At 40.8% G+C, this 22,868-nt stretch overlaps 2 protein-coding genes across 3 annotated transcripts; one reads left to right on the forward strand and one right to left on the reverse strand.

Moving 5' to 3' along the window:
• Positions 1-242: 242 nt before the first annotated feature.
• bcl2l13 (BCL2 like 13) lies at positions 243-20,766 on the forward strand. 2 transcript variants are annotated; one of them, XM_085411613.1, is made up of 7 exons: positions 243-385; positions 1,336-1,540; positions 3,721-3,810; positions 6,623-6,779; positions 11,533-11,605; positions 11,775-11,903; positions 17,933-20,766. In XM_085411613.1, exons 2-7 carry the CDS (start codon positions 1,399-1,401, stop codon positions 19,004-19,006), a joined length of 1,665 nt encoding a protein of 554 aa, XP_085267739.1. In that variant the 5' UTR covers positions 243-385; positions 1,336-1,398; the 3' UTR covers positions 19,007-20,766. The 2 variants fall into 2 exon arrangements, with proteins under 2 accessions (XP_085267739.1, XP_085267740.1); XM_085411614.1 differs by lacking the exon at positions 243-385 and adding an exon at positions 396-537.
• bida (BH3 interacting domain death agonist) lies at positions 20,754-22,767 on the reverse strand. The gene is made up of 4 exons (XM_085411615.1): positions 22,549-22,767; positions 22,031-22,304; positions 21,446-21,579; positions 20,754-21,262 (listed from the first exon to the last, which is right to left on the reverse strand). The coding sequence occupies exons 2-4, from the start codon at positions 22,284-22,286 to the stop codon at positions 21,068-21,070; spliced, it is 585 nt and encodes a 194-aa protein (XP_085267741.1). The 5' UTR covers positions 22,287-22,304; positions 22,549-22,767; the 3' UTR covers positions 20,754-21,067.
• Between the last annotated feature and the right edge of the window lie 101 nt (positions 22,768-22,868).

Genomic DNA, 22,868 nt, shown 5'->3' on the forward strand with positions numbered 1-22,868 from the left:
GTTCCAGTTAAATATTTGTAACGAGGGCGGGGTGCTAAGGTTGGATGCTCTCCCCTCGAAATTCTTATAGCTACAGAAAATCAAGGATTATCTCCACCAATAACAGACACGACGTGTTTGTAAATTCCGTAAGTTTCCTCTTGTGACCACAGGTTGAACGGTGTCCGGTAGCAGAGGTGAGTATTATTATGAAGGCTCTGACAGGAAGACTGGTGCCGGTTTTGTACGCTAACATCCAGAGCACCCTGAGTACTAACGGCTACCTGCCATTGGTGGGCTACCCTCTCCGGCTTCTGCTACAGTAGTGTGTGTGTGTGTGTGTGTGTGTTCATAATTCTGTTCAGCTTGTCGTCTGTCCACATCTGGTTGCCTTTGGACAAGGACGGTAAGAAACGGACACCCGCTGAGCTTAAGTTAAAATGAAGTTTTGAGTCTCCAGCACGTAAAACGTGTAACGTCAAGCTAGCTAACAGTAGCTTGCATGTGAGTTTGGGTGTTCCAGCGAGGGGTGCAGCGGACACTTATGTAATTAGTCAGGTAATTAATTAGCAAAGCTACATGTCTGGTTAGTAAAGCGAATGGTTATGTTATTTGGTAGATTATTTTTTGCAGACATACTGAAATCTTTTGAGGATAGTTGTGTTTATTTAATTTACTGTAATTATCGTAGCCGCTTTGTTATTTGATGATTGAACTTTTTAATTACTCGGTTATACACATTATTTTATTTTGATAGTTAAACCCGGAAGTATTTTGTTTAATTTGGCAGACTTGACATGAATGGAATTTTTGGTCCGCTTGGTGTCACCTCGTCTCTGGAGGACCATGTGGGGCGATTAACTTAGAAGTTACAGGGGGTTAAAGTCGTGTTTCATATTTGTGCAGTGATCATTTTATTTGAAAATTGTTTTTGGGGTTTTTGGGGGGATTTTTAAAACGACCATCTGTTTGCCACATGTGTTGTGTAAATCATGATCTAGACACAAAAAAAGTACCCAAATATGTCCTGTCCCATTCTTCTGTCCTCAGTTGGGATCCATGCAGTCACATAAGTCTAAAATCACTCAATTTGTCCCCTTAGTGCACGCAGTGGGGGCAGGACACTGTAAACCTGAGGGCGGCATCTGTTTATGTCATTCATATAACAGCTTTTTCTTTTTTCTTTTTTTTTTTAAGATTAAATAACATATTGTATGATACAATGCCAGAGTTTAGATATAGATTTTCTTAGCTTTTATTAATGGCTGCCTCAGCCTCAGCCAGCCCATCCTTCAGGCTGTAACGATTGTGCCTCTAACGAGATATTATTCTTCCTCTGGTTGTTATTTTCCCTAGGTGAGACGTCCAGCTTTGACTGTATGAATTAATGTGCCTGAGAGTCTGATACACATCTGTTCGATGGCTACCTCAGGCTCCACCGCCTCTGCCTCAATCCCAGCCACTGTGCCTGAGGGTTTCCATTTTGAAACCAAATATATTTTGCTTAACTACCTAGGAATGGTGCCTGCAGGTAGATCAGACCAACCAGCTGCAGCTCAAGGTGAGAGGAAATGCTTTGCATTTGTGGCAAACCTCTTATTAAAAATTGCTGATGAGACGAGCAACAGTTGTTTTTTTTTTTTCTTCCCATTTTGCACACTGTGCACGTATAACAACCCTCACACACTTTCATTCAGAGAGCACACAAATAGTGGCGTTCACATGCACACATGGTTGTAACATAAAATATCTGGGGTGTGTAGGCACGTAGCCACCTGTTTTGCCAGCTTAATTTGGCTCTGACTGGAATCTGACTTTAGCAGGAGAACACATTCAGAAGACCTGTATGGACACTTTAACGTGATAGCTGAAGCCAGTGTCTGTAAACCAATAGATTTAGTGGATTCTCATCTAAAGCCCAGCTAGAATCCTTTCAATAACCCAATATGGTGACCAGAGTGCATAAAGCTGTCGTGTCTTCACAGAGGTCTTTGCAACAACCCTGTTACATGGCTTCAGGCATGCTGGCTCACATTTTTCTTCCTGTTCCCTTTTATGCCCGGCATACCAAAAGAGGTGTTGTGGAACAAATGTACAGTATAGTAATGATTTTCTGTGTCTGCTATGTGAGACTAGAGAAAGGATGTGTGAAGGTAAATGCCAGCAGCTGTTCGTTTCTTTTAGTTTGTGGAACCAAGTTATGACCTCACAGCGTTAATCCTGAAATAAATCTTAGTGATTAAAGAGAGCACAAGACTGCTGGAGAGCCTCTTTGGATGATGCATGGAAGTAAAGGAGCAGAGGTATCTGAAAAATGTATTTGGAGCAAGGAAAAGAAGACGAGAGAGAGGGGGGGAGTTCTTTTTATTTCCTGTCCATTTTATTGTTGTGTGCATGCTTGGAATGGGCGGAGATGGCAGATGAGTGGCTGATCCCTGCTTTCCGCTTGACCCGGTCCAATTTCTGACAGCCTGTCATGTGCAATCACTGTAGCATTATTCACACACCAGTGGACCAAAGCAAAATAGTTGTCTGGCTAGCTGTCTGTCTAAATGCTGACACAGCACCAAGGCCAGGAAAAGCCAACACTGGTCCTCATGGCACCCATGCAGGGACCTGAGAGAACAAGATCCCAGTTGTCAGAGTGTCTTCTTGCTTTTTGTTAAAAAATGTCAGTATTTGATTTCATAAACTGAGAAAAGTCAGCTACTAAAACTGAACCAATGGAGTCCAGTCACACTGGAAATAACCAGTGCCTCTGGGTTGCATGTATGAACATTATAAAATGATCCCTGCATCTCTCCGGGGTGAGAGGTCAAATGTAAAAGTTGATTTTTTTGAGGGTTTATTGTATTTTTGTGTAAATTCAGTGCAGCCCCACTTGGCGCCTTTGTGTTGCGTGGTTCATTACACCCTGAGCAGTGTAGACTCGGTGCTGTAAATAATTGACCTCTGCCTTGATAGCCTTCGTGCACACGATGACTGAGAACCATTAACAGTTTTTTGCTTTGAATTCAAGCTCGTCAGGCTGAGGAGGAGCGGCTGCCTGCAAAGGTGGTTCTCTCCTCCAGGAAAGTTGGTGTGCGCGGCATCAACCGCTCATCCTTATAGTGGAGTCAAGATCTGGCCCAATTTCCACTTTGATGTTGATCCTAGCCTGTTAAATATTTCATGATTTAATAAAAGGTCAGATCCCATATTTGTTGTGTTAGCAACTTAACCCATTCTTTGTCAGATCCTCTAATTAATTTATCAGATTATATCACAAACTAGTGAGTGCATAACTCTTATGAATCAAAAAAAGACAATGAACCTTTTCGAAAAAGCCACATGACCAACTTTATTATAAGTTGTTAGAATAGTTACATAAAGAAAACTAAACACATGCATAAAACAATAACAAAATAGCTGTTGACATCAGTGTAAATGACCTTTTCTGAAATATGTTCATGGTTCCTAAAATGATTATTGAGGCGCTGAAAGAAGGACTGCTTTAAAAAGCGACCATGCAAATGCAACAAAAACAGCTGGCACACACTGAAATGACCGTCCAACCACAATATCCTATTAAAATGCAGTCAAAGCAATTCAGAATTTCCAGAACAGCTTTTCTTTAGTCGTGTTTTAAGACATTTGGGGAAGTTTTGCATGAAAACTAGGGCGACTGTATGGGAGAGAGCCAGAAAGAATGAAGGATGGAGCGACAGTGGTTCATATTTCATGTTTGTTTATCTCTTTCAGGAGATGCAGAGGCTGAGAAAACAAGATCCAGAGTGATAAAGGAGCAAATAGAGGAAGGGCTGAGAGAACTGGATGGCGAAATTGCCGCCTGTAAGTGATCACAAACATACACAGCTACAGTTAGGTCCATATATATTTGTTTACTGAAACTAGTTACATAATGGAGATAATGTGTAGAATTTCATCTTTCATTTGAGGGCATCTACACTCAAATTGGATGAAGGGTTTAGGAGTTTCAGCTCCTCAACATTTGCCAGCCTCTTTTTAAAGGGACAAAAAGTAATTGGACAATTGACTTGAAGGCTATTTCATTGGCAGGTGTGGGCAATTCCTTCATTATGTTGTTTTCAAAAAAGCAGATAAAATGCCTGGATTTGTTTTGAGGTGTGGTGCTTGTATTTGGAAGATTTTGCTGTGAACAGACAACATGCGGTCAAAGGAGCTCTCCAGGAAGGTGAAACGAGCCATCCTTAAGCTGCGAAAACAGAAAATAAACACATCTGAGAAACTGTTACAATATTAAGAGTGGCAAAATGTACAGTTTGGTACATCCTGAGAAAGAAAGAAAGCACCGGTGAACTCAGAAATACAAAAAGACCAAGATCAACCTCTATCAGAATGAGGGCAAGAAAAAAAGTGTGGCGATGGCGTGAAACAGGTCACGATCGAAAGCATCCACATCGTCTGTAAAACATAGTGGAGAGAGTGTGATGGCTTGGGTGTGTACGGCTGCCAGTGGCTCTGGGACGCTGGTGTTTATTGATGATGTGATATACAGGACAGAAGGAGCTGAATGACCTCTGAGGTGTTCAGAGACAGACTGTCTGCTCACATCCAGCTAAATGCAGTCAAACTGACTGGGCGGCGTTTGATAATACAAACGGACAATGACCCAAAACGTACAGCCAAAGCAACCTAGGAGTTTATTAAAGCAAAGAAGGGGAATATTCATGAATGGCCAAGTCGGACACCCGATCTTAACCCAGTTGAGCATTTCACTTGATGGAAACTAAACTTTGGACAGAAAAGCCCAAAAACAAACAGCGACTGAAAGCTGCTGCAGTAAAGGTCTGGCAGAGGATTAAAAAGGAGGAAACCCAGCATCTGGTGATGCTCATGAATTCAAGACTTCAGGCTGTCATTGCCAGCAAAGGGTTTTCAACAAAGTATTAGGAATTGACAATTTTATTTTCAGTTATTTAATTTTCCCATTTACTTTTGAGCCCCTGAAATGAAGGGATTGAGTTAAAAATGCTTTAGTTTTAGACATTCTCATGCAATCCTTTTGTTCAGACCACTTAATTAAAGCTAAAAGTCTGCACTTTAACTACATCTGAGTTGTTTAATTTAAAATTCATTGTGGTAAAAACCAAAATTAAAAAACGTTGTCTCTGTCCAAATATTTATGGACCTAACTGTAGTTCCAGAGATTAGCCTTCAAAAGCACTGAACACCATCACTAGTCTGGTCTTAAGTTTTTAAACTGAAGTTGATCAAAATTAAGTTCAGTGTGCAAGTATGACACATGTACAGTTAAAGCTCTTTGGTTTCTTTCCAAAAAGCATGAATATTGCTGCAGATCGCTGTGGTTGGTCACAGAAAAGCTGATTTTGATTTTAAGTGAATGATTGTTTTGTCTCACTCTGGTTTAAAAATGAGGATTTTTGTCTTTCTTTCACAGCTCACACACGTGGGTGGTTGCTTCATCGTGTTTCACTAGTCTAAGATGCTTTAATGTTATTCTTAAGTAAATATGATTTATGAGTCTCATTAACAGGATCTCAGACATTAGTTCAGTTACAATAATACATACAGACCATATACGGAGTCATACATACAGTCATCAGTAATCATATGACCCCCTATGAGCAGCACTTTGGCGACAGTGGGAAGGAAAAACTTCCTTTTAACAGGAAGAAACCTCCGGCAGAACCAGGCTCAGGGAGGGGCGGGGCCATCTGCTGCTGTTGGGGTGAGAGAAGGAAGACAGGATAAAGACATGCTGTGGAAGAGAGACGGAGATTAATAACAAGTATGATTCAGTGCAGAGAGGTCTGTTAACACATAGTGAGTGAAGGAGAAACACCCAGTGCATCATGGGAATCCCCAGCTGCCTATTGCAGCATAACTAAGGGAGGATTCAGGGTCACCTGGTCCAACCCTAACTATATGCTTTAGCAAAAAGGAAAGTTTGAAGCCTAATCTTAAAAGTAGAGATAGTGTCTGTCTCCTGAATCTAAACTGGAAGCTGGTTCCACAGAAGAGGGGCCTGAAAACTGAAGGCTCTGCCTCCCATTCTACTTTTAAATACTCTAGGAACAACAAGTAGGCCTGCAGAGCGAGAGCGAAGTGCTCTAATAGGGTGATATGGTACTACAAGGTCATTAAGATGAGATGGGGCCTGATTGTTTAAGACCTTGTATGTGAGGAGCAGGATTTTGAATTCTGGATTCAACAGGAAGCCAATGAAGAGAAGCCAATACAGGAGAAATCTGCTCTCTCTTTCTAGTCCCTGTCAGGACTCTTGCTGCAGCATTTTGGATTAGCTGAAGGCTTTTCAGGGAGTTTTTAGGACTTCCTGATAATAATGAATTACAGTCGTCCAGCCTGGAAGTAATAAATGCATGAACTAGTTTTTCAGCGTCACTCTGAGACAGGATATTTCTAACTTTAGAGATGTTGCACAAATGGAAGAAAGCAGTCCTACATATTTGTTTAATGATATGTAGGACTGCTTATTATTAGAGGTTTAATAAAAAGAAAAGTTAGTCAGAAGTGCCGCACTAATTAAAACAAACACTCTTTATGTTTCGTGTTCTTCCCTTTCTTTGACTACCTCCTTTAAACGAGCTGCACTTCTGTCAGCGATATCACTCTGTCCTGTGACCTGTGTTGCTTGCAGCCTTTTCCAGGACGGGATTCGACCGACACAATTCACTGGTGTTCGCTCCAGCCAACCCGGAGAACTCCATTGAGGACTGCCTGGCTGCAGTGGGAGACAGGCTGGCCCAAGAGCTCGACACACACCTGTCAGCAGCCGTACACACACTCCTCACAGGGTGAGTTTGTAGAGTTTAGGGCTGCCACGATTAGTCGACTAGTCACGATTACGTCGACTATTAAAATCGTCGACGACTAATTTAATAGTCGACGCATCGTTTGAAGCTTTGTAAGATCACAAAGGACGCAGGAATGAGTAGTAGGATTTAAGAGTGTAATAACGGACTGAAACAGAAGATGGCAGCACTGCATGTACAAGGATGCCAGCTGCCGTTAAACCCCGAAGAAGAAGAAGCTGTGTCCCAGAATTCATAGCGCAGCTGTCGACAATGGCGGCAGCTAGTTAGTTTTAACTTTACTCTTATTATTCTTTCTGGGTCACAAAATAAACGTTTAACATATTTTCAGGCGAGAATGTAGCTGTGTAAACCTCAAATATCTGCTCAGTTTATCAAGACACCACATATTTTCAAAAGCGCTCCGACGTTTTCGTAGACGTCTGTTACCCACTAGCTCGTTAGCTAGGCGGGGGCAAGGCTAACTAGAGCCGTGAGAACACCGGACTCCCGGCAAATCGTTTTCAAACCCACCGCCGTCTTTCGCTAGTCAGGTTAAACATATATATAAGTCACTTAGATAAATTAAAAATGTTATTGTTTGGCTTTCTTTAGTATTTTATTTGTTCCTGAGTAAATCGGTTTGGCTGAGATTAAAGTTATAGTTTTTGCACAGCTAAAACTGTCAAGCAGACAGCTGATTATCAGAAGTGTGAGACGCTGGAGAATATACTCCGGTGTCCTGTTATATTTTAGAAAGCAAGGAGTTTATTAAACTTCACCGAAACAATCTGCAAATTTCATTAAAAATTAATAAACTACCATCTTGTCTTTATTTTTAGTTAGCACAAACACTTCAAGCTGTAAGCTAATGATAGTTATATAAGAGCAGATGCTGCTGGTGCAATAAGCTGTATGCTGTACGTCCAATGGATGATGATCTGATTAGTCGACTAATTGCAAAAATAATCGGTGACTAGTCGACTATCAAAATAATCGTTTGTGGCAGCCCTAGTAGAGTTGTGGCTGTGTGTTTGCAAAAAGCAGCCTGCACGATAGTAACACTGGCGTCAATAAGTAACGGAGACCCTTTTGACAAAAGTGAAGCTAAATCAGCAGCTTTTTTTTTTTTTTGCTTTAAGTTTATTGGTGCTTCTCTGGACTGCATACAACTCCGACAGCTATGTTTATTGAAGTTATGCATAAAATAAAATGTACAGTATTTGATGGCTTCCTTTGTTCTCATATATGTACAGTAGTCTGGATGACCGCCATCACTTCAAATACTTTTCCTTCACGCAGGTATGAAAAAAGAGAAAGAAAAGGGAAAAAACCAAAACAAAGAAACATGTACAGACAGACACCGTTTGTAACTATATACATCCAGAGAGGGCAATTGAAAAGCCAACACACTCAGTAGCAGATGGTGACATAGCATTAGTACATGTTATTATAAAAAACAGACAAAAATGTAAACAACCATTCCTTCAGTGATGAATATCAGCGATATCTGGCCTTGTAGAACTCGCATAGCGGAGCCATTTTCCCCAGTGTTTTACAAATTTCTCATACTCAAAATTCACTAATCTTATAAATCTCAAAAGTTACATCAGTCCAGCTGTTTAATGTTGGTGGATCCTGTGTCAGACACCTTTTGGTCAGTTGCAGCTAGCAGCACACCAAGTAAGTATTTCTCTCTTATGTCTGAGGGTTTGTATCCTAAAAATCTGGATTTGAAATCAAAGGGTAAATATGTACTAAATATGTTGTGCATCACTTTATGGACTTCTCTCCAGTAGTTCTTAATATTCTTACAATCACAAAACATATGGTAGTGGTGTGCTGTTTCATTTCCTCCAACATTCACAACTTCCATCATCATAATGCGCCTTTAAAGCTGGGGTAATGAAAAAACGAAAAAGCTTTTCCAGCAGAACTCCTTCCATATATGTGATGTTCTACTTTTCCAATGAAAAGAACAAATGTATTGCCATTCCTCTTCTGTGATTGTCTGACCTCCCTCTTTCTCCCATCTTTCTTTTATATACTTTGTTGAATAATTGTTGAGATCATGAAGACTTTTGTATATTTGTGAGATTACACCTTTCTTCATTTCTGACTTATAAGCATTTACAAAGAGTTGGGTAAATGGCCTCGCTGTAGTGGGTATTTGGTTTTTAATGTTTCGAGTATAAACGTTTCTTAACTGTACGTATCTATCGTGGTCTTGGTTTTCTAAATGAAACATTTGCTTTAAAGTTTGGAAACTCATAATTTCATCTTCCTTTACAATACCGCATATCGACGTGATTCCTTTATCTCTCCAGTTTTTAAAACTAGGGTCTATTTGATTTGCTCATATGCTCATATCCGACTCATATGCACACCATTTTAATATTTTTATATCCTTCTCCAGCTTTTTTTTCTTTTACCACCACTTTCCAAACCCCTACTGTGGCCTTTACCCAAGGATTTCTTAATTTGGAAATGTAGTCCTGTAGATTTTTATCTGCTAGAACTGCCTGTATATGCATATGGTTATTGTTTTGCATTCCATTTCTTTCCATGCTGCTACATATGAGGGATCACACCAGTGCAACACTGCCCTGATCATTGCTGAAGTATAGTGTTTTTTTTAAAACATGGTAGTCCCCAGCCGCCGTTCTCTTTGGGCAGTTGTGATGTTTTGTATTGTATTCTGGGTCGTCTGCCTTGCCATATGAATCTAGAGATCGTTTTGACTCATTCAGTAAAATCCATTTGATTAATCTGGAGTGGGAGGGTCAGAAACAAATATAAAAATCTCGGTAAAACATTAATTTTGATGGTTTCTATTCTAGAGCTTATGCTCAGACATGGGATATGATTCCAATTTGTAAGGTCCTCTTTGACTCTTTGATATAAATGGTTGTAATTTCTGTCTTACACCCAGGTATTTAATTGAGTCTGTGTTCCATTTCAGTGGATGTGCTTGTCTGAGCTTTTCAGAAGGACTATAATTGTAGGGAAGGGCTTCAGTTTTATTTAAATTCAGTTTATATCCTGTTATTGAGCCAATGTTTTTAAGACAGTTCATTACCTCTGGCAGAGACTCCTCGGGTGTTTTTGGGAATAAGAGTACATCATCGGCGTAGCATGCTATTTTATGTTCCACATCATTTAGTGTAACACCTGCGACTTTTCTGTTTTGCCTTATATGTTGGGCTAGTGGCTCCAGAAATATGGCAAAGACAAGAGGAGAGCAGGCACAGCCTTGTCTCACTCCCCTCTCCAATGTTAGAGGTTGACTTAGGTGACCATTAATCCTAAGCCTTGCAGTCGGGTTATCATATAATGCCTTTACATTATTTGTTACCGGCTCATTAAAACCAAATTTATGCAAGACTCTATATAGGTATACATACATAGGCCAACAAACAGAGTCAAATGCCTTTTCAGCTTCAAGACTGAGGATCACAGCCTGCTCTGTATGTTGTATATAGTTCATTATGTGTAAAGTGCGTCTTGTGTTATCCTGGGTTTGAGGTTAGGGAGTATTTTTTCCATTCGTTTTGCCATTATGGATGTATAGGTACGGTAATCTACATTAAGTACAGCAGCCATGTTTCTACTGCAGTTGTTACTGTGTGAGAAAAGTGTTATTATCTCGAAGGACTGACACAGTCACTGTTGATACACTGCAGGTATTTGCTCGCTATCAAGGTAATGCACTTTTGAACTTTAACATTTATTGACAGTCCTTTTAATTCTGAATGTTTGGGGTTTTTTTAGAGTAAAGGTAGTGTGAACTAAGTGGATACAAAACAGTGTCATACGGACACAGTTTTCTTTTAGATCTTTTGGTTTTGACTTGCATTACATTGTTACTTCTGTACTTTCCTAAACTAGTAAACCATAAAATCCTGAAGCCACTGGAGCACATACAGCGTTCAGTATCAACTCAGATATGCTGGAAATGTCTACGAGCTTTTATGTTCCCAGGGTTAGCCTGTATACTGATGATAAAAGTGAAACCAAAACACTGCACATCTCATGAATCCTACTGAAATGATTCATGAGAGAACTTTTATCGAGGAAAATAAAAAAATTACGAGCTGCTCAGGTCGTAGAGTTCAGTGGCTGACTGATAAAGACTGCTGATCCAAGTGCACATTCATTAAACTGCCATCATAAGTAAAACAACCAACATACTTTTGACCTAACATTAGCTCATTATTCTACTCTTGCCCCAGGGTAGAGCTAGTTTAGTTTTGTGCAGTGTTGTAATTTAGTTTTTAATCTGAGATGGTAATGCTTCATGTTTTAAATAACAGCTTAAACTCTATCGTGTTAGGTTTGTGTGGTCTTCGCCATAGTTTGTCTTGTTGTTCCCCCTGTGAGGTTGCCTGTAGTAGAAAACGGAAATAAAAACTCTTCTGCTATTTTAATGATGAATCAGTGTAGCCCCTCCCCACGCAGACAGCAGAGGCATTAGCACCTTGTTCTTACAGGAGCTGGCTATAAGTAAAGATAATGACATGAAACTGTAGCAAAGAAGATTAAATATCTATAAGATAATAATAGTTATTTGGTGCTAAAATGTGATCTAGGTTGATAACTGGTGTTGCTGCTACTTCCTCAGTTGTTGTAATCAATTTACCTAAGGTAAAAGTAGTCCTGGTAAACAGTTACATGTGGTAGGTAAAGTACAAAACCTTTAACCTCCTCAACATGAAGATCACGTGTTTAATACTAATGGTAATGTCTGTGTTTTCAGACCTCTGGACTATCAGAGATTCAGATGCACAACACTGGAGCTCTCAACACACACACCGGGAGGCTGGAGCAAGGTGAGTGAGCCGTGAGTTCTGCTTCACTGATTAGAAGTGAGACATAATTTGCAAAAGGTGCAATGTTTCCAGTTAGATTTTCTCCTAGTAACAAGAGAGAGGTGTCAGATTTATGTCTCTTATCCTTGTGAATGAACTGCTTTCTGTCTCTCGTCACCACTGCCACCAGGTGCTTGTTCCGTTAGTGCTGCTCCAGGCTCTACAAAGTGAAGGCCAGTCTGTGATGACTCTGTTGGACCTGGGGCTTCACTTCCTAGAGGAGAACGAGGCAGACTACATCACTCAGCTTGGGGGATGGGTGAGTTTTTAAATAAAGGGGAAAATACATTATAAATAAGTCTAATTACCTGAAAGTCCAATCTAACAATCTAATACAATTTTAAGATGGCCTGCATTTGTATAGGACCCCAAAGCGCTTTACACTACATTCAGTCATTCACACACTGGTGATGGCAGCTACATTGTAGCCACGGCTGCCCTGGGGCGCACTGACAGAGGCGAAGCTGCCGGACACAGGCGCCACCGGGCCCTCTGACCACCACCAGTAGGCAAACATAGGGTTAGTATCTTGCCCAAAGATATTTGGGATCGAACCACCGACCTTCTGGTTAGTGGCTGACCTGCTCTGCCACCTGAGCTACCCCAGTAAAAACTAAGAAAACTATATTCCCAGTTTAGAAATACTTAAAAACTATCTTAGATTGCAGGTGTGGTGACTAATTTTAGAATAATCAAGGACAGAGCCTACTGAGACTTAAGTTTTATTAAGGAGTAAATATTATTAGGACTGTGCAGAGCATGCGTACATAAAACAGGAAGAAAAGATGCTGCGTAGTGGAAAACTTTATTGCACCAGCCTAGAAAGATGTACACACCTCTTGATAGCCAGATGAGGGCATCAGTGAGCTACAAGAAATGCATTGGTTTGCTAGATTAAAATGAGCATCATAATACCCATGGCTATAAATTCTCTGCTTCTATATAAATAACCACACTGTTATGTATACAGTGTATTTACTGCTACGTTTCTTTGGGCCAATAACCATAAACTCTGAAAATTGTCAGGCAAAAATAGGACAGTACTTCTGTTCTGTGGAGTGTTTTCATATTAAATATAAACCCTGTTCATGTAAACTGTCGCTGTTGATGAATGAAAGTCTAGCAAATACTCCTTTAGCCGTGCAAGTTGTCCTTCCACATCTAAGTCACGATGCTTGGCTGCAGGCTCACTCTCTCCATGGCTTCTTATTATCATAGATAAGCAACTTGTGCAACTTTGTTTCTAGGTTTACATTTTTGCAGAGATAGTATTTGCCAGAATGCAGCCCTTCGCCGTTGTACTTAGGGAGTCTGTGCGGTGCTCTGCTATTAACGAGGCCACGTTGACGAACGTTCACGTGACTTGACATGTTAACTGCTGCTCTGGTCGCCATTACATCATTGTCGTGCTCTGGCTGGTCTCACACAGCGTTATGTGAACACAGTACGCTGGCTTCAAACAAAGCTACATTCTTGCTCTGTGTTATGTCATAGTTGATGAACGGATGATAGGCTCGGGCACGATCGGCAATGGAGTGATGAACTGAAAAGAGAGAGGGAGTGCACGAAGAGGCTGTGGAAAGGAGAGGGCACGAAGGAGGGAGGGATGAGCGCAGTCAGGGCAAAGTGAAATCTCCATTAGTTTGACAGCTGTCTGCATGCACAGCTCCAGCTGGCTTTCTACCTGCACTCCATCTCAAACCGTCTTTTTTGACTCTCTGGGGCTTTGTGCGTTCACACTTACATTTCACAACTTTCACGCTCAGGTAAGATGGTTTACTTGTGATGCGTGCTTGTCTGCATGCGTGCATGTGTGGCTGTGTGCAGCAGTGACAGATTTTAAGAAGCTAAAAAGGTCTTTACTTCCTACCAGTACTCTGCTTACTGTTGTTAACATTTGACATATGAGGCCGTGAGATGTAAATTTCCACAACAAGGAGGAGAGTAAATGAAGTTTTTTTTATTGCATCTATCAAAGTTGTATATTAATCAACAAAAAGGGTCTTTGTTGTTTTTGTACTTTACAGGATATTGGAAAAAGTTTCTGTTGTGTCTGCCGAGTTCTCTTTAGGACACTGAAATGCAAGTTAGGTATGGGCTGCTCGATTAATGGCTTTGTTAGTTACATCAGAATACACAAAGGATTTGTATGGCCCTAATGTGGCGTACACTTCATTTGGCAAGGACAAAAGTAGCTGTCAGACAATAGACAGTCAGGGGAGCACACGGGGGGACGATGGGTGAGGTGATAAAAACAAAAAAAGCTTGAGGAGATGTTGAAGCTTGTCGTCGTTGTGCTCGCATGATGTTGGTGTCCTGCTGTCCATCTGAAAGTAAAAATGCTGCATAAGAACTGAGTGTTCAGTATTCATATTGCCGTCCTTGAGAGTATAATGGAACATGAAGCCCAAAACTTTAAGGTGCCAAACAGATAATTGCACCTCTACACTCGGAGAAAAAGATATTAAAGACATACATTACTTTATTGCTGCATATTTGATATTCAAAACACCATATCTTTAAAGGCAGTAAAGAAATATATAGTCCTCTGTTTTGTATACTGGAACAAGCTGCCCTGCTTAGAAACAATGATGATATTTTAAGGCTGAGGTGCTTTAAAGGCCCGAGTCTTTGTCCTGTCAGGCCATATCACGCTACACCCTGTGCAGTGTAACTGTGCTTCCCGTGTTATGTAAGCATCCTCTGGCCTGCTCTGGGCTTTAATATGTGCATCACTGTGACACTGCATCAGCATGAATGTGGACCAACAGAGTGTCTGCGCAGGCTGAGGAAGCCCCCAAAATAACTAATAATCCCCTAAAAACATCATCACCAGGTGCTTGACTGACCCGCTTGTCCTTTGCTGTAAAAAGCTGCTGAAGCAGCAGGACACTGGCTGATTGGCAGTGATGAAGCAGGACAGACATTCATTTTTTTTCTGCTCCCCCAGCTACCCACAACACTAACACTGTCAGCGATGTTTGGCTAAAACCCAATATTTACTGATTGCAGATTGTGTAGCTGCACACAACAAGACACTCTGTTGCAATAAGATTTTTATTTTATTTTTAAAAGGTGCTTCCCCAGAAGTGGTGTGGAGACGTGTGATTCCATAAACACTTTCAAATCTCAGACAGTCAAGCATGTCACACCCTGCATGTGGTGGTCAGTTTCACAATGCTGCATCTGTAGGGATTATTTATGGGGTGGGGATGAAGTGTGCTAATGAAAGCCAGGGTAATGTGAAATGCTAAAACTGGATTACACAATGTAAAATAATAGCAATGTGTCTGTTTTTCTGTCAGTAATAAAGATGTTGCAGAAGAGAAGCTGATAAATAGTGTGTTGTTGGCCAAAAGCGAGGATGCGTTCATGGTGATGAACATTCCTTCTGTGAAAAGGGAAGCGTCGCCTGAAACGATGCGAAAGAAGCCTCCACAGCAGTTCTGAGGGATAAGTTAGTTTAAAAATAGGGATGTGGGGACCTGTGGTGAAATTTGTGTCTGTTTGCTTATTTTGTTGCTGTTAATTATTTCCCATTTGTGAAAACAAAGAAGTCTTTAATGTAAAACAATAAATAAATAACCGTGCTGTGTTAAAATCTTATCCCCAGCAAAGAACTGGTGTTACATAGCAGATGAACGATGGCCCCTGACGTTGGTAAATGTTGTCACACATTTCAACTTTAGGTTTTCCTTTTTAAAGCTGGCTCCTGGTTTTTCTTGTCTTTCTCAGCACTTTGTTTTATTCAGCTCGATCAGCTGTGTGACCCCTTGCAGGACCAGTGATTACATAATGCTCATATAAATGCCAAGGGTGCATACTAACCAGTGACCGTTACACTGACTAATCCCCAAACTGAATATTAGTAATTCACTTGTTGATGTGGAGCGTTTGCTTTTTGTGACAACTCTGTCAGATCTGATGTTTGGATTTGCAGCATTTGTAGGATTTTGACTGTATGCGACGGCCATGCCAGTGTAACTAATGTTGATTTATCAGCAGAAATGAGTCACCAGGGCAGTGGCTATGTTACTCTTACTCTTACCCTCAGTGATAGCTTTCTGCTTCAGTGTTTAATTACAATGTTATTTAACCTTGGGTTGCAGAGAGCCAGTTAAAAAGCAGAGTAGTAACAGGTAGGCTGTACACCTTTGGCTCTGCAACAAGAATGTGCAGTGGTTTTATATAGTTTGTCTTAGGGCAAGGGTGGAGAACTGAGCCTGAGAACAGAGCAACAAAGCCTAGAGTTTTCCCACTCTCTGCGTTTCTGAGGGACAACCTGAAGCATTGAAGAAAGTTTAGTTTGCATGTCTTCTCAGGTATGTTTGTATGTAAGTTTTTCATCGTGTTTCTTAGTTTAATCCTAAACTTTATAAGCTTTATATTCAAGCTTTATTACTGGTACTCTAACTTTAAAATATGTGGTCATATAGTTGGTCAGTAATAGTCTTTGTATTACTATAGTTCATAGGTGTGGTCTCCAGTGCAGTCATAGCTATTGCTGAAAACACAAACCATAAACTAAATAGAATTTTAAAGAATACCAGTGTCTCTTTGGCTGTGGATTTTTTTATTTTTTTACCACACGGCAACATTAACCTGCTGTGTCGAGCTGATGTGCAGGCTGTGTCCTGAGAGGGGAGGATTTTGTGAAACACTCCTGCTCTTCTACATTCAAATCAGCTTATGCAGAAAGCAAATGTTGGATAACGATGAAACGCTGTTGGATTTAATCTCTGTCCTGCTTCCCAGGATGCAGCTGCCGCGCACAGCACTGAGTCTCTTTGTAAGGAAAATGACCTTCACGGCTTGTAGGTTTTCTAAAAAAACAAAACATGTTTAATTACATGTTCAGACGTTGACGTGTGAGTTGATCAGATCCAACTGTTTGGTCAGGGGCACCATGAAGAACATGCTGACATATTCTGCTTATTTCAGATGAAGCTGCTGGCGGCTGTCTGAACCCCTCTATCTGATGCTCACACAAACACTCACCCTCCCTGTTTGACTAACACTGCGTGCCTGAACTGTCTGTTTGAATCTCATCAGCTCAGGTCACACCTATGTGACATGCAACACAGCAGAAAAGCCTGGCCATGTCAGATACAAGCTTAACTTCCTCAGTCAAGCACAGTTTAGTATCTCTAATTGTTTTAGCCAACATCCAGACTTTTCGTTTCACATTATGTGTTTATTTATTTTTTTTGCACGCATCATTTGCAAGATCTACCTGCTCGGCATGCTGTGCAACAAGGTGGTTTGTATGTTGCTCTTTTGGTTAGTCAGCCTATTACTTTCTAAGCTAAATCTTTTCATCTTGTGTTGGTTGGATTGCCAAAAGCTTTAGAAATAAATGACTCCCAGAGGATCGGTCCTACTGACTCTAGTGATTTCCTTAGATTTCCCTCTTGTGTTGCCATGAGGTTGGATTTCATTTATGAATACTAACAAAGTATAGTATTGGCATATATGTTCCTCTTGCATAAACTGGAGTTGGAGCCGTAGCAATCACGATTTTCTGTAGCAAGTTCTGTTTTATATTATTGCAACAGATCCAATGGGGAGTGATTTTTGTTGTGATAGAGAAATGTTAATGTGCAAAGTCCAAAGTTGACGCCTTGGAGCTACAGGACTGTTGTGATGTTTGATTTCACTGCTTGTCTTGGTCAGTTGCCTATTTTGAACCACAAATTGTAAGTTAAGCGTCACATCACTGCATGGTCAGTGCAGTGATGTGCATTCATATTAAAAAAATTTTTTTTTTCTTTGCTAAATGTTTGCATGATAAAACTTACTTTAATATATTAAGCTTCGATATATTGATTTATGAAACTTATTTAAATGGATTTTCTTCCAGCAAACTCAGCCCTGTGTTATTCTCACTCACATGGTTATATTTGCATGTTACATATCAAGACCTCAGCTTACAGATGCTTCCTTCCTCTGTTGTTTACCACTAGGTGGCGTAGAAGATAAAACAAGTGTGGATTTAGTCTGCAAAAGCCCCCCCCCCCCCCCCCCATATAGCAGTCCTATTCTGAATTCCTATTATGTAACCTTATAACTTATTCTTGGTTATAATTTTATGACTACTGAGAAACTTTTACATGTTGCTAAAATTGTTGTTTTATTTCTTTTATTTCATATTTCTTAAGCTGGTTTTCTTGGGAGAAGGTGGCCTCTGATGTTGCAACCAGAGACTAAACTTTAACAAAACACAGAGATTGTAACAAATTCAACTAATGAATTGAATGTAAGTGTCATGTTTGTTTCTGTGTGCCACAGGGTGAAGTATTCAGCCTCGTGTTGGATGAAGAGCAAGGTGTGACTATTGCCGAAGACAGCAACGACATTTACATCCTCTCAGGAGACCAGGATCACGACCAGATCAGCCCTCCCTCGTCACTGCTGTGCACCGGAGACAACAGCAGCGAGCAGAGCTCCTGGCAGACAGAAAGCTTACCTGTGTCTCTGGCTGGCCACGAGTCGTGGGCACAGGTTGGTGCGATGGACCCTGAAGACATCAAGAGCCTGGACAGCAACGAGGGTGTTGCTCTGGTCGAGGAGCGTAGTGAAAACAACTCCTCAAACTCGGACATCGTCCATGTGGAGCGCGAGGAAGCCGAGCTGTTGGAGGAAGGCAGTGAAGGCGGAGTGATAGAAGAAAGCATGATGAGTGTTTTAGGCACTGACAGTGAGCTAGCTGAGCTCAGGGAGGAATTAAGAGTCCAGACCGCACCTGCACCAGTGACAGCTGAGGCAGACCCCACACCTCCAGCTTCCCTGATTTCATTAGAAGAGCCAGTTGTGATAGAAACACCTGCAAGCTTGTCTGCAGAACCTTCATTCATTTCCTCAGAACCAGAGCTGCTTCCCTCTGCCTCTGAACCTGCTGAAGCCCTTCCCACTGAAGCTGAACCTGCAGTACCTTTGTCTGTTCCTGCAGTGGAACCAGAGCCTGAGCCAGAACCAGCTGCTGTCACTGCCCCAGTGACCGATCCAGTGCCTGCTGAAATGGCAGTCCCATCTCCAGCCAAGGAAATCCCGACAACACCAGCAGAGCCTGATTACACATTAGAACTAGCGTCCGAACCAGAGCTGAACCCAGAGTCCATCACTGTGTTTCACCAGCCAAAGGAATCGCAGCCAGAACCAGAGACTGTGGCAGAGCTAGACGATACGGTCGCTGCACCTCCAGTTCCAGAGGCTGTGGAGGCCCCTGTCAAAGCACCAGCTGAGGAGGCCCCAGTGCAGCCGGAGCCAGAATCAGAGCTCCCAGTGTTGCTTTATGGAGGGGCTGCTCTGGCAGTCCTTGCAGCTGTTATAGCCTTTGTTCTCATACGCTTTCAGAGGAAATAGCGTAAAAAAGTGTTATCCTCAGCAGCGGGGAGTGTAGAATGCTAAGGTAGAATAAAGGTATTTGCATACATACGGTGAGACTCTCCTTAAAAGTAGTTTTTAAAAATCTTCCAGGTATAAAATGTGTGAAAGTGTCCCCCAGAAAACCAGAATGTCTTGTCATCCACAACCTTAGTGCTGGGAGTCCCTCGCTGCTTCTTTCAACCAGGTGCAAACACAGAAATGTGAAAACGGTGCACTCCACTCTACTTCTTATTTTCTCTGTTTTTCTTTTGGGGGTCAGTTGCAATTTTGTTTCCAATTTCTTTTTGCCTCCAATCTTTTGTACTTATTACTGAGTACAAAAGCGTGTGTGAACTTTTATCCCTCTTCGCTTAGATTCAGCTTCTGTCGTGTCTCTTGGTTTGCTATTTGCATTGTTTCTTTCATTGGAGTCAGCGACGCTGGATTGAAAATTGACAGTGCTCTCACAGGAAACATAAACCTCAAGTATAAGTTGTGATGTTGTGCGACATATGGGTTTCTTGCTCTTCCGCCTCCTACGCAACAAAGGGTTATTTATATTTTTCTCCCTGTGAGTAAATCTGATACTTTCATAAACAGACTTCTATAGAAGTGAATGGTATTTTTGATATTTTCGATTGAAACCAAAAATGAATCTAACGTGTCCATATTGCACAATAAATTTGTGATATCAGTACATAAATTTAAATATAGTGTGGTTTTAAAACATTTAAAAAAAATCTTGATGCATATTGTTTCAGAAACCAGATGTTTTTTTTTTTAAATCTACTATATTTGGTTGCATTAGCCAAACAAGAACCACCGATTACTTTCAGTGAAAAGTGAGCTATAATTACTCCAGAAAAGTAGGGCATGAATGCAGCACATTGAATCAATCTAGTTTATTTATTTGACTTTTTTTTTAGGGTTGAATTTGACTGGATCTCTATTCCCACCTATCCCAGTTACTCTCACCCTCATTTCAGTTACTTTGCTTTCGTGCTTTTGCGCCCCAGCATCTTTATTTGGTCCTCTGTACTTTGCCTTGTCCCCTTTTCCCTTATTGCGGCACTGCTCATAATACCCGACTAGTTCCACAGAGGTTCATTTGTAAGTGTCTGCCCCAGTGACAACATAATACTTCCCTCCCCAAGTAGAAAGAAAAGCAGTAGCATGCTGAGAGTTATTGAAAGCAAAATCAGGTTGCCAAAAGACAATCAAAACCACTTGGAACCATTTCAAATATGATTTGTAGGAAAGTCTTCAGAACAAACAATAAACTCAACCTCTTACGTAGCTGTAATTTTGGATTTTGCGTTCACACTACATTAAAGAAATCACTGAACATTCTAGTAAACCAGCAGAGCACAAGAAACCAAAATAATATACTGAACAGGAAGTGGAAACAAATAGTGTGGAATCTCCCTTTGATTCCCTCAGAGGGAAAACAGCTGGGAAATTTATGAGGAACTCATGTAATCTGTTAGCCTGGTCCTTAACACACCCTCACTGCTGCTATCACGCAAAATCATTTGAGTTTAAAGATATTATAGGAATTTGTATGAATGTTCATGTCACCTTCAGTACTGCAAATGTAGTTTAAGTTGATGAGTGTAACATCTACTTTCAAAGGGAAACTTTACAAGTCCAGAGCAGGATGGATGTCAAAAACAATACCCAACATGGCATTTTGTACCTCGAGTTTCCTACAGAACATTGTTTGAAGCAAAAAACAATAAAGAGATTAAACTACTTCAGCTGTGATTTATTGTTTTTGTGTATATACAATGAAATTAAACTGAAGGAAAAAACTTTAATCATGCTACTTATAAGCAACATAAAGTAAACATTTTAAGTAATAAAGACAAATAACACTTAAGCAATAGTAAACAAAAGGAATAATGAAATTCAAGTGTCATGTTTAACGCTTTCATTTTGATCTTCAGAAGTGTTCGGCACTGGCACATCAACAAACTCCTTTCACAGTTGGCTAATCATGAGACGCAAACTGCAGTTTCAGATGTAACTGTCATTTCCTTAGAGACAGCTTTTCTTCGGTCACAGAGCCCATGCAGTGTTGATGTACTGCAGGGCGGTGTGGAAAAGGTTTCTCAACCTCTGTGGGGTCTGCACACACACCCTCTTCACCAGTGTAAGTGCAAGGGCTATGATGACTCTCTCCCGGGGTAGGTCAGGACCTACCCAACGCATCATCACCCTCTCTACCTCAAAGGCAAGGTAATCCTTCCATTTCTGGAAAGCAGAAACAAATAGATCAGTCCATACACTTGGGCTCAAAATAAAAACAACCTGGTGTGGCATCACTAGGGTAATCTCAATATATCCACATTAGTTTTTCACTGGCATATTTAAAACTAGCTCTCGTTTACACCTAGTTTGTGCACTGAGTAGTCCTCTAGCTGAACCCATACTCACTTGAAGAGGGGAGGTTGATATGTTGTTGCTCAGGTTCCTGGTAGCTTCAGTAACAATTCTGTCTTCAAACTGAGCAGCGATTTCTCCCAATGCTCGTGCAACCTCAAGAACAGCTGCAGCCTGTTCATGATTTCCTGCAGCAAAAAAAATACAATTGCATTAGTCAGAGTAAAGTTTAACATTTATGGCTGAAGTCGTGTTTCTATAGTTTCCATTAAGACAATTTTAACATTCTGGACTACTGCTAATTAACTTCAGCTCTGTAGCATAAACAACAGAGTCAGGGTCATTTCCTGGTTTCACTTTCAGTTGTTTTGTTATTAACTGGAAACAACTCAGTCAATTGTGATTTAGTGGCATAACTTTTAGAAAATATGGCACTATTTGCAAACATCTGGGTCAAACTATATATTTGATCAGGTCTCTTAACTCGACATGTTTATAAAACATTTATTTTATTACACTGTCTCAAAAACTGCCACACACAGCTCATTGTTGATTAAAAATAAATAAATAAACAGCTGATGACTGTGGCACCAAACTTGACTGTAGACAGTACAGTTTACATCGTTTTACTTTACTTACCCCGGATCTGTAGATCCACTATGGGGTGAAGATCCTGCATAGAGACTCCGATGTTGCTTGGATGATAACCATCAGTTTCAAGCTCTCCATTATCCAGGTTACGTGCGTCGTGCCCGTTGCTGTTGATGTCCCAAGAAAACTTGTACTGTTCGCCTAGCGAGTGAAGCTCCTTCATGTAGCTTGCGCTTTCATGGCCCTCTTGAAGGAAGGCGAAAATGAGCTCACTCGCCGTAACCCGAGTAGTCGAGAGGTCCATCTACAACCAGCCTGAGCCCTTAGATAAAAATAACGATATTAAATAATATAATAGCAGTGAAGATGCCACAACCGGACACTTTAACATTACATCGAAATTTGTTTCTGACAGTCGCTGAGAGAGAGGAAAAAGTCAGTTCCCAACCGATATTTAAGCGATGTCAGTCAAAACAGAGGAAGTTTAGGAATTTTGTATTTTAATAACTGGATTTCAAGTGGATAAAGAAAAAAAATAGTTTAAGCTAATGCTAACGTTAGCTTACCTTGGGCTCGGCTCGTCAAAGTTGTTTAACGTCGAACAAACTAAAAGTATAACAGGCAGCTAAAGTATACCTAACACCAAAATGACATCAAATATCGATTCGTTTCGCTTACACGCTTTTACGTCACCTACGTTAACTTATTTGCGTGAAGTGAAAACTTATGTATGCGGCAGACTGCCAACTAGCTTCAGTCTTTAAAACAGTTTCCGCTACTGCGTCATGACGCCTTTAAATACCGTCTGAATTTTGCCTGCTTATGTATCTTTTGACTGGCATACACGGTGTTGACTCCAAACTACCCGGAAGGCGTCAAAAACGCA

The sequence above is a fragment of the Rhamphochromis longiceps genome, linkage group LG7, assembly GCF_057381845.1.
Source record: "Rhamphochromis longiceps isolate RC_006_pf linkage group LG7, R_longiceps_female_GT1.1, whole genome shotgun sequence".
In the NCBI taxonomy this organism is placed as follows: Eukaryota; Metazoa; Chordata; class Actinopteri; order Cichliformes; family Cichlidae; genus Rhamphochromis; species Rhamphochromis longiceps.

Coding starts and splice junctions, on each gene's coding strand:
- bcl2l13 (XM_085411613.1), top strand. CDS start 1,399: ATGGCTACCTCAGGCTCCACCGCCTCTGCCTCAATCCCAGCCACTGTG. Junction 1,541..3,720: donor CCAACCAGCTGCAGCTCAAG/GTGAGAGGAAAT, acceptor TATCTCTTTCAG/GAGATGCAGAGGCTGAGAAA. Junction 11,606..11,774: donor CACCGGGAGGCTGGAGCAAG/GTGAGTGAGCCG, acceptor CACTGCCACCAG/GTGCTTGTTCCGTTAGTGCT.
- bida (XM_085411615.1), bottom strand. CDS start 22,286: ATGGACCTCTCGACTACTCGGGTTACGGCGAGTGAGCTCATTTTCGCC. Junction 21,580..22,030: donor AGTGGATCTACAGATCCGGG/GTAAGTAAAGTA, acceptor TTTTTGCTGCAG/GAAATCATGAACAGGCTGCA. Junction 21,263..21,445: donor TATCAACCTCCCCTCTTCAA/GTGAGTATGGGT, acceptor TCTGCTTTCCAG/AAATGGAAGGATTACCTTGC.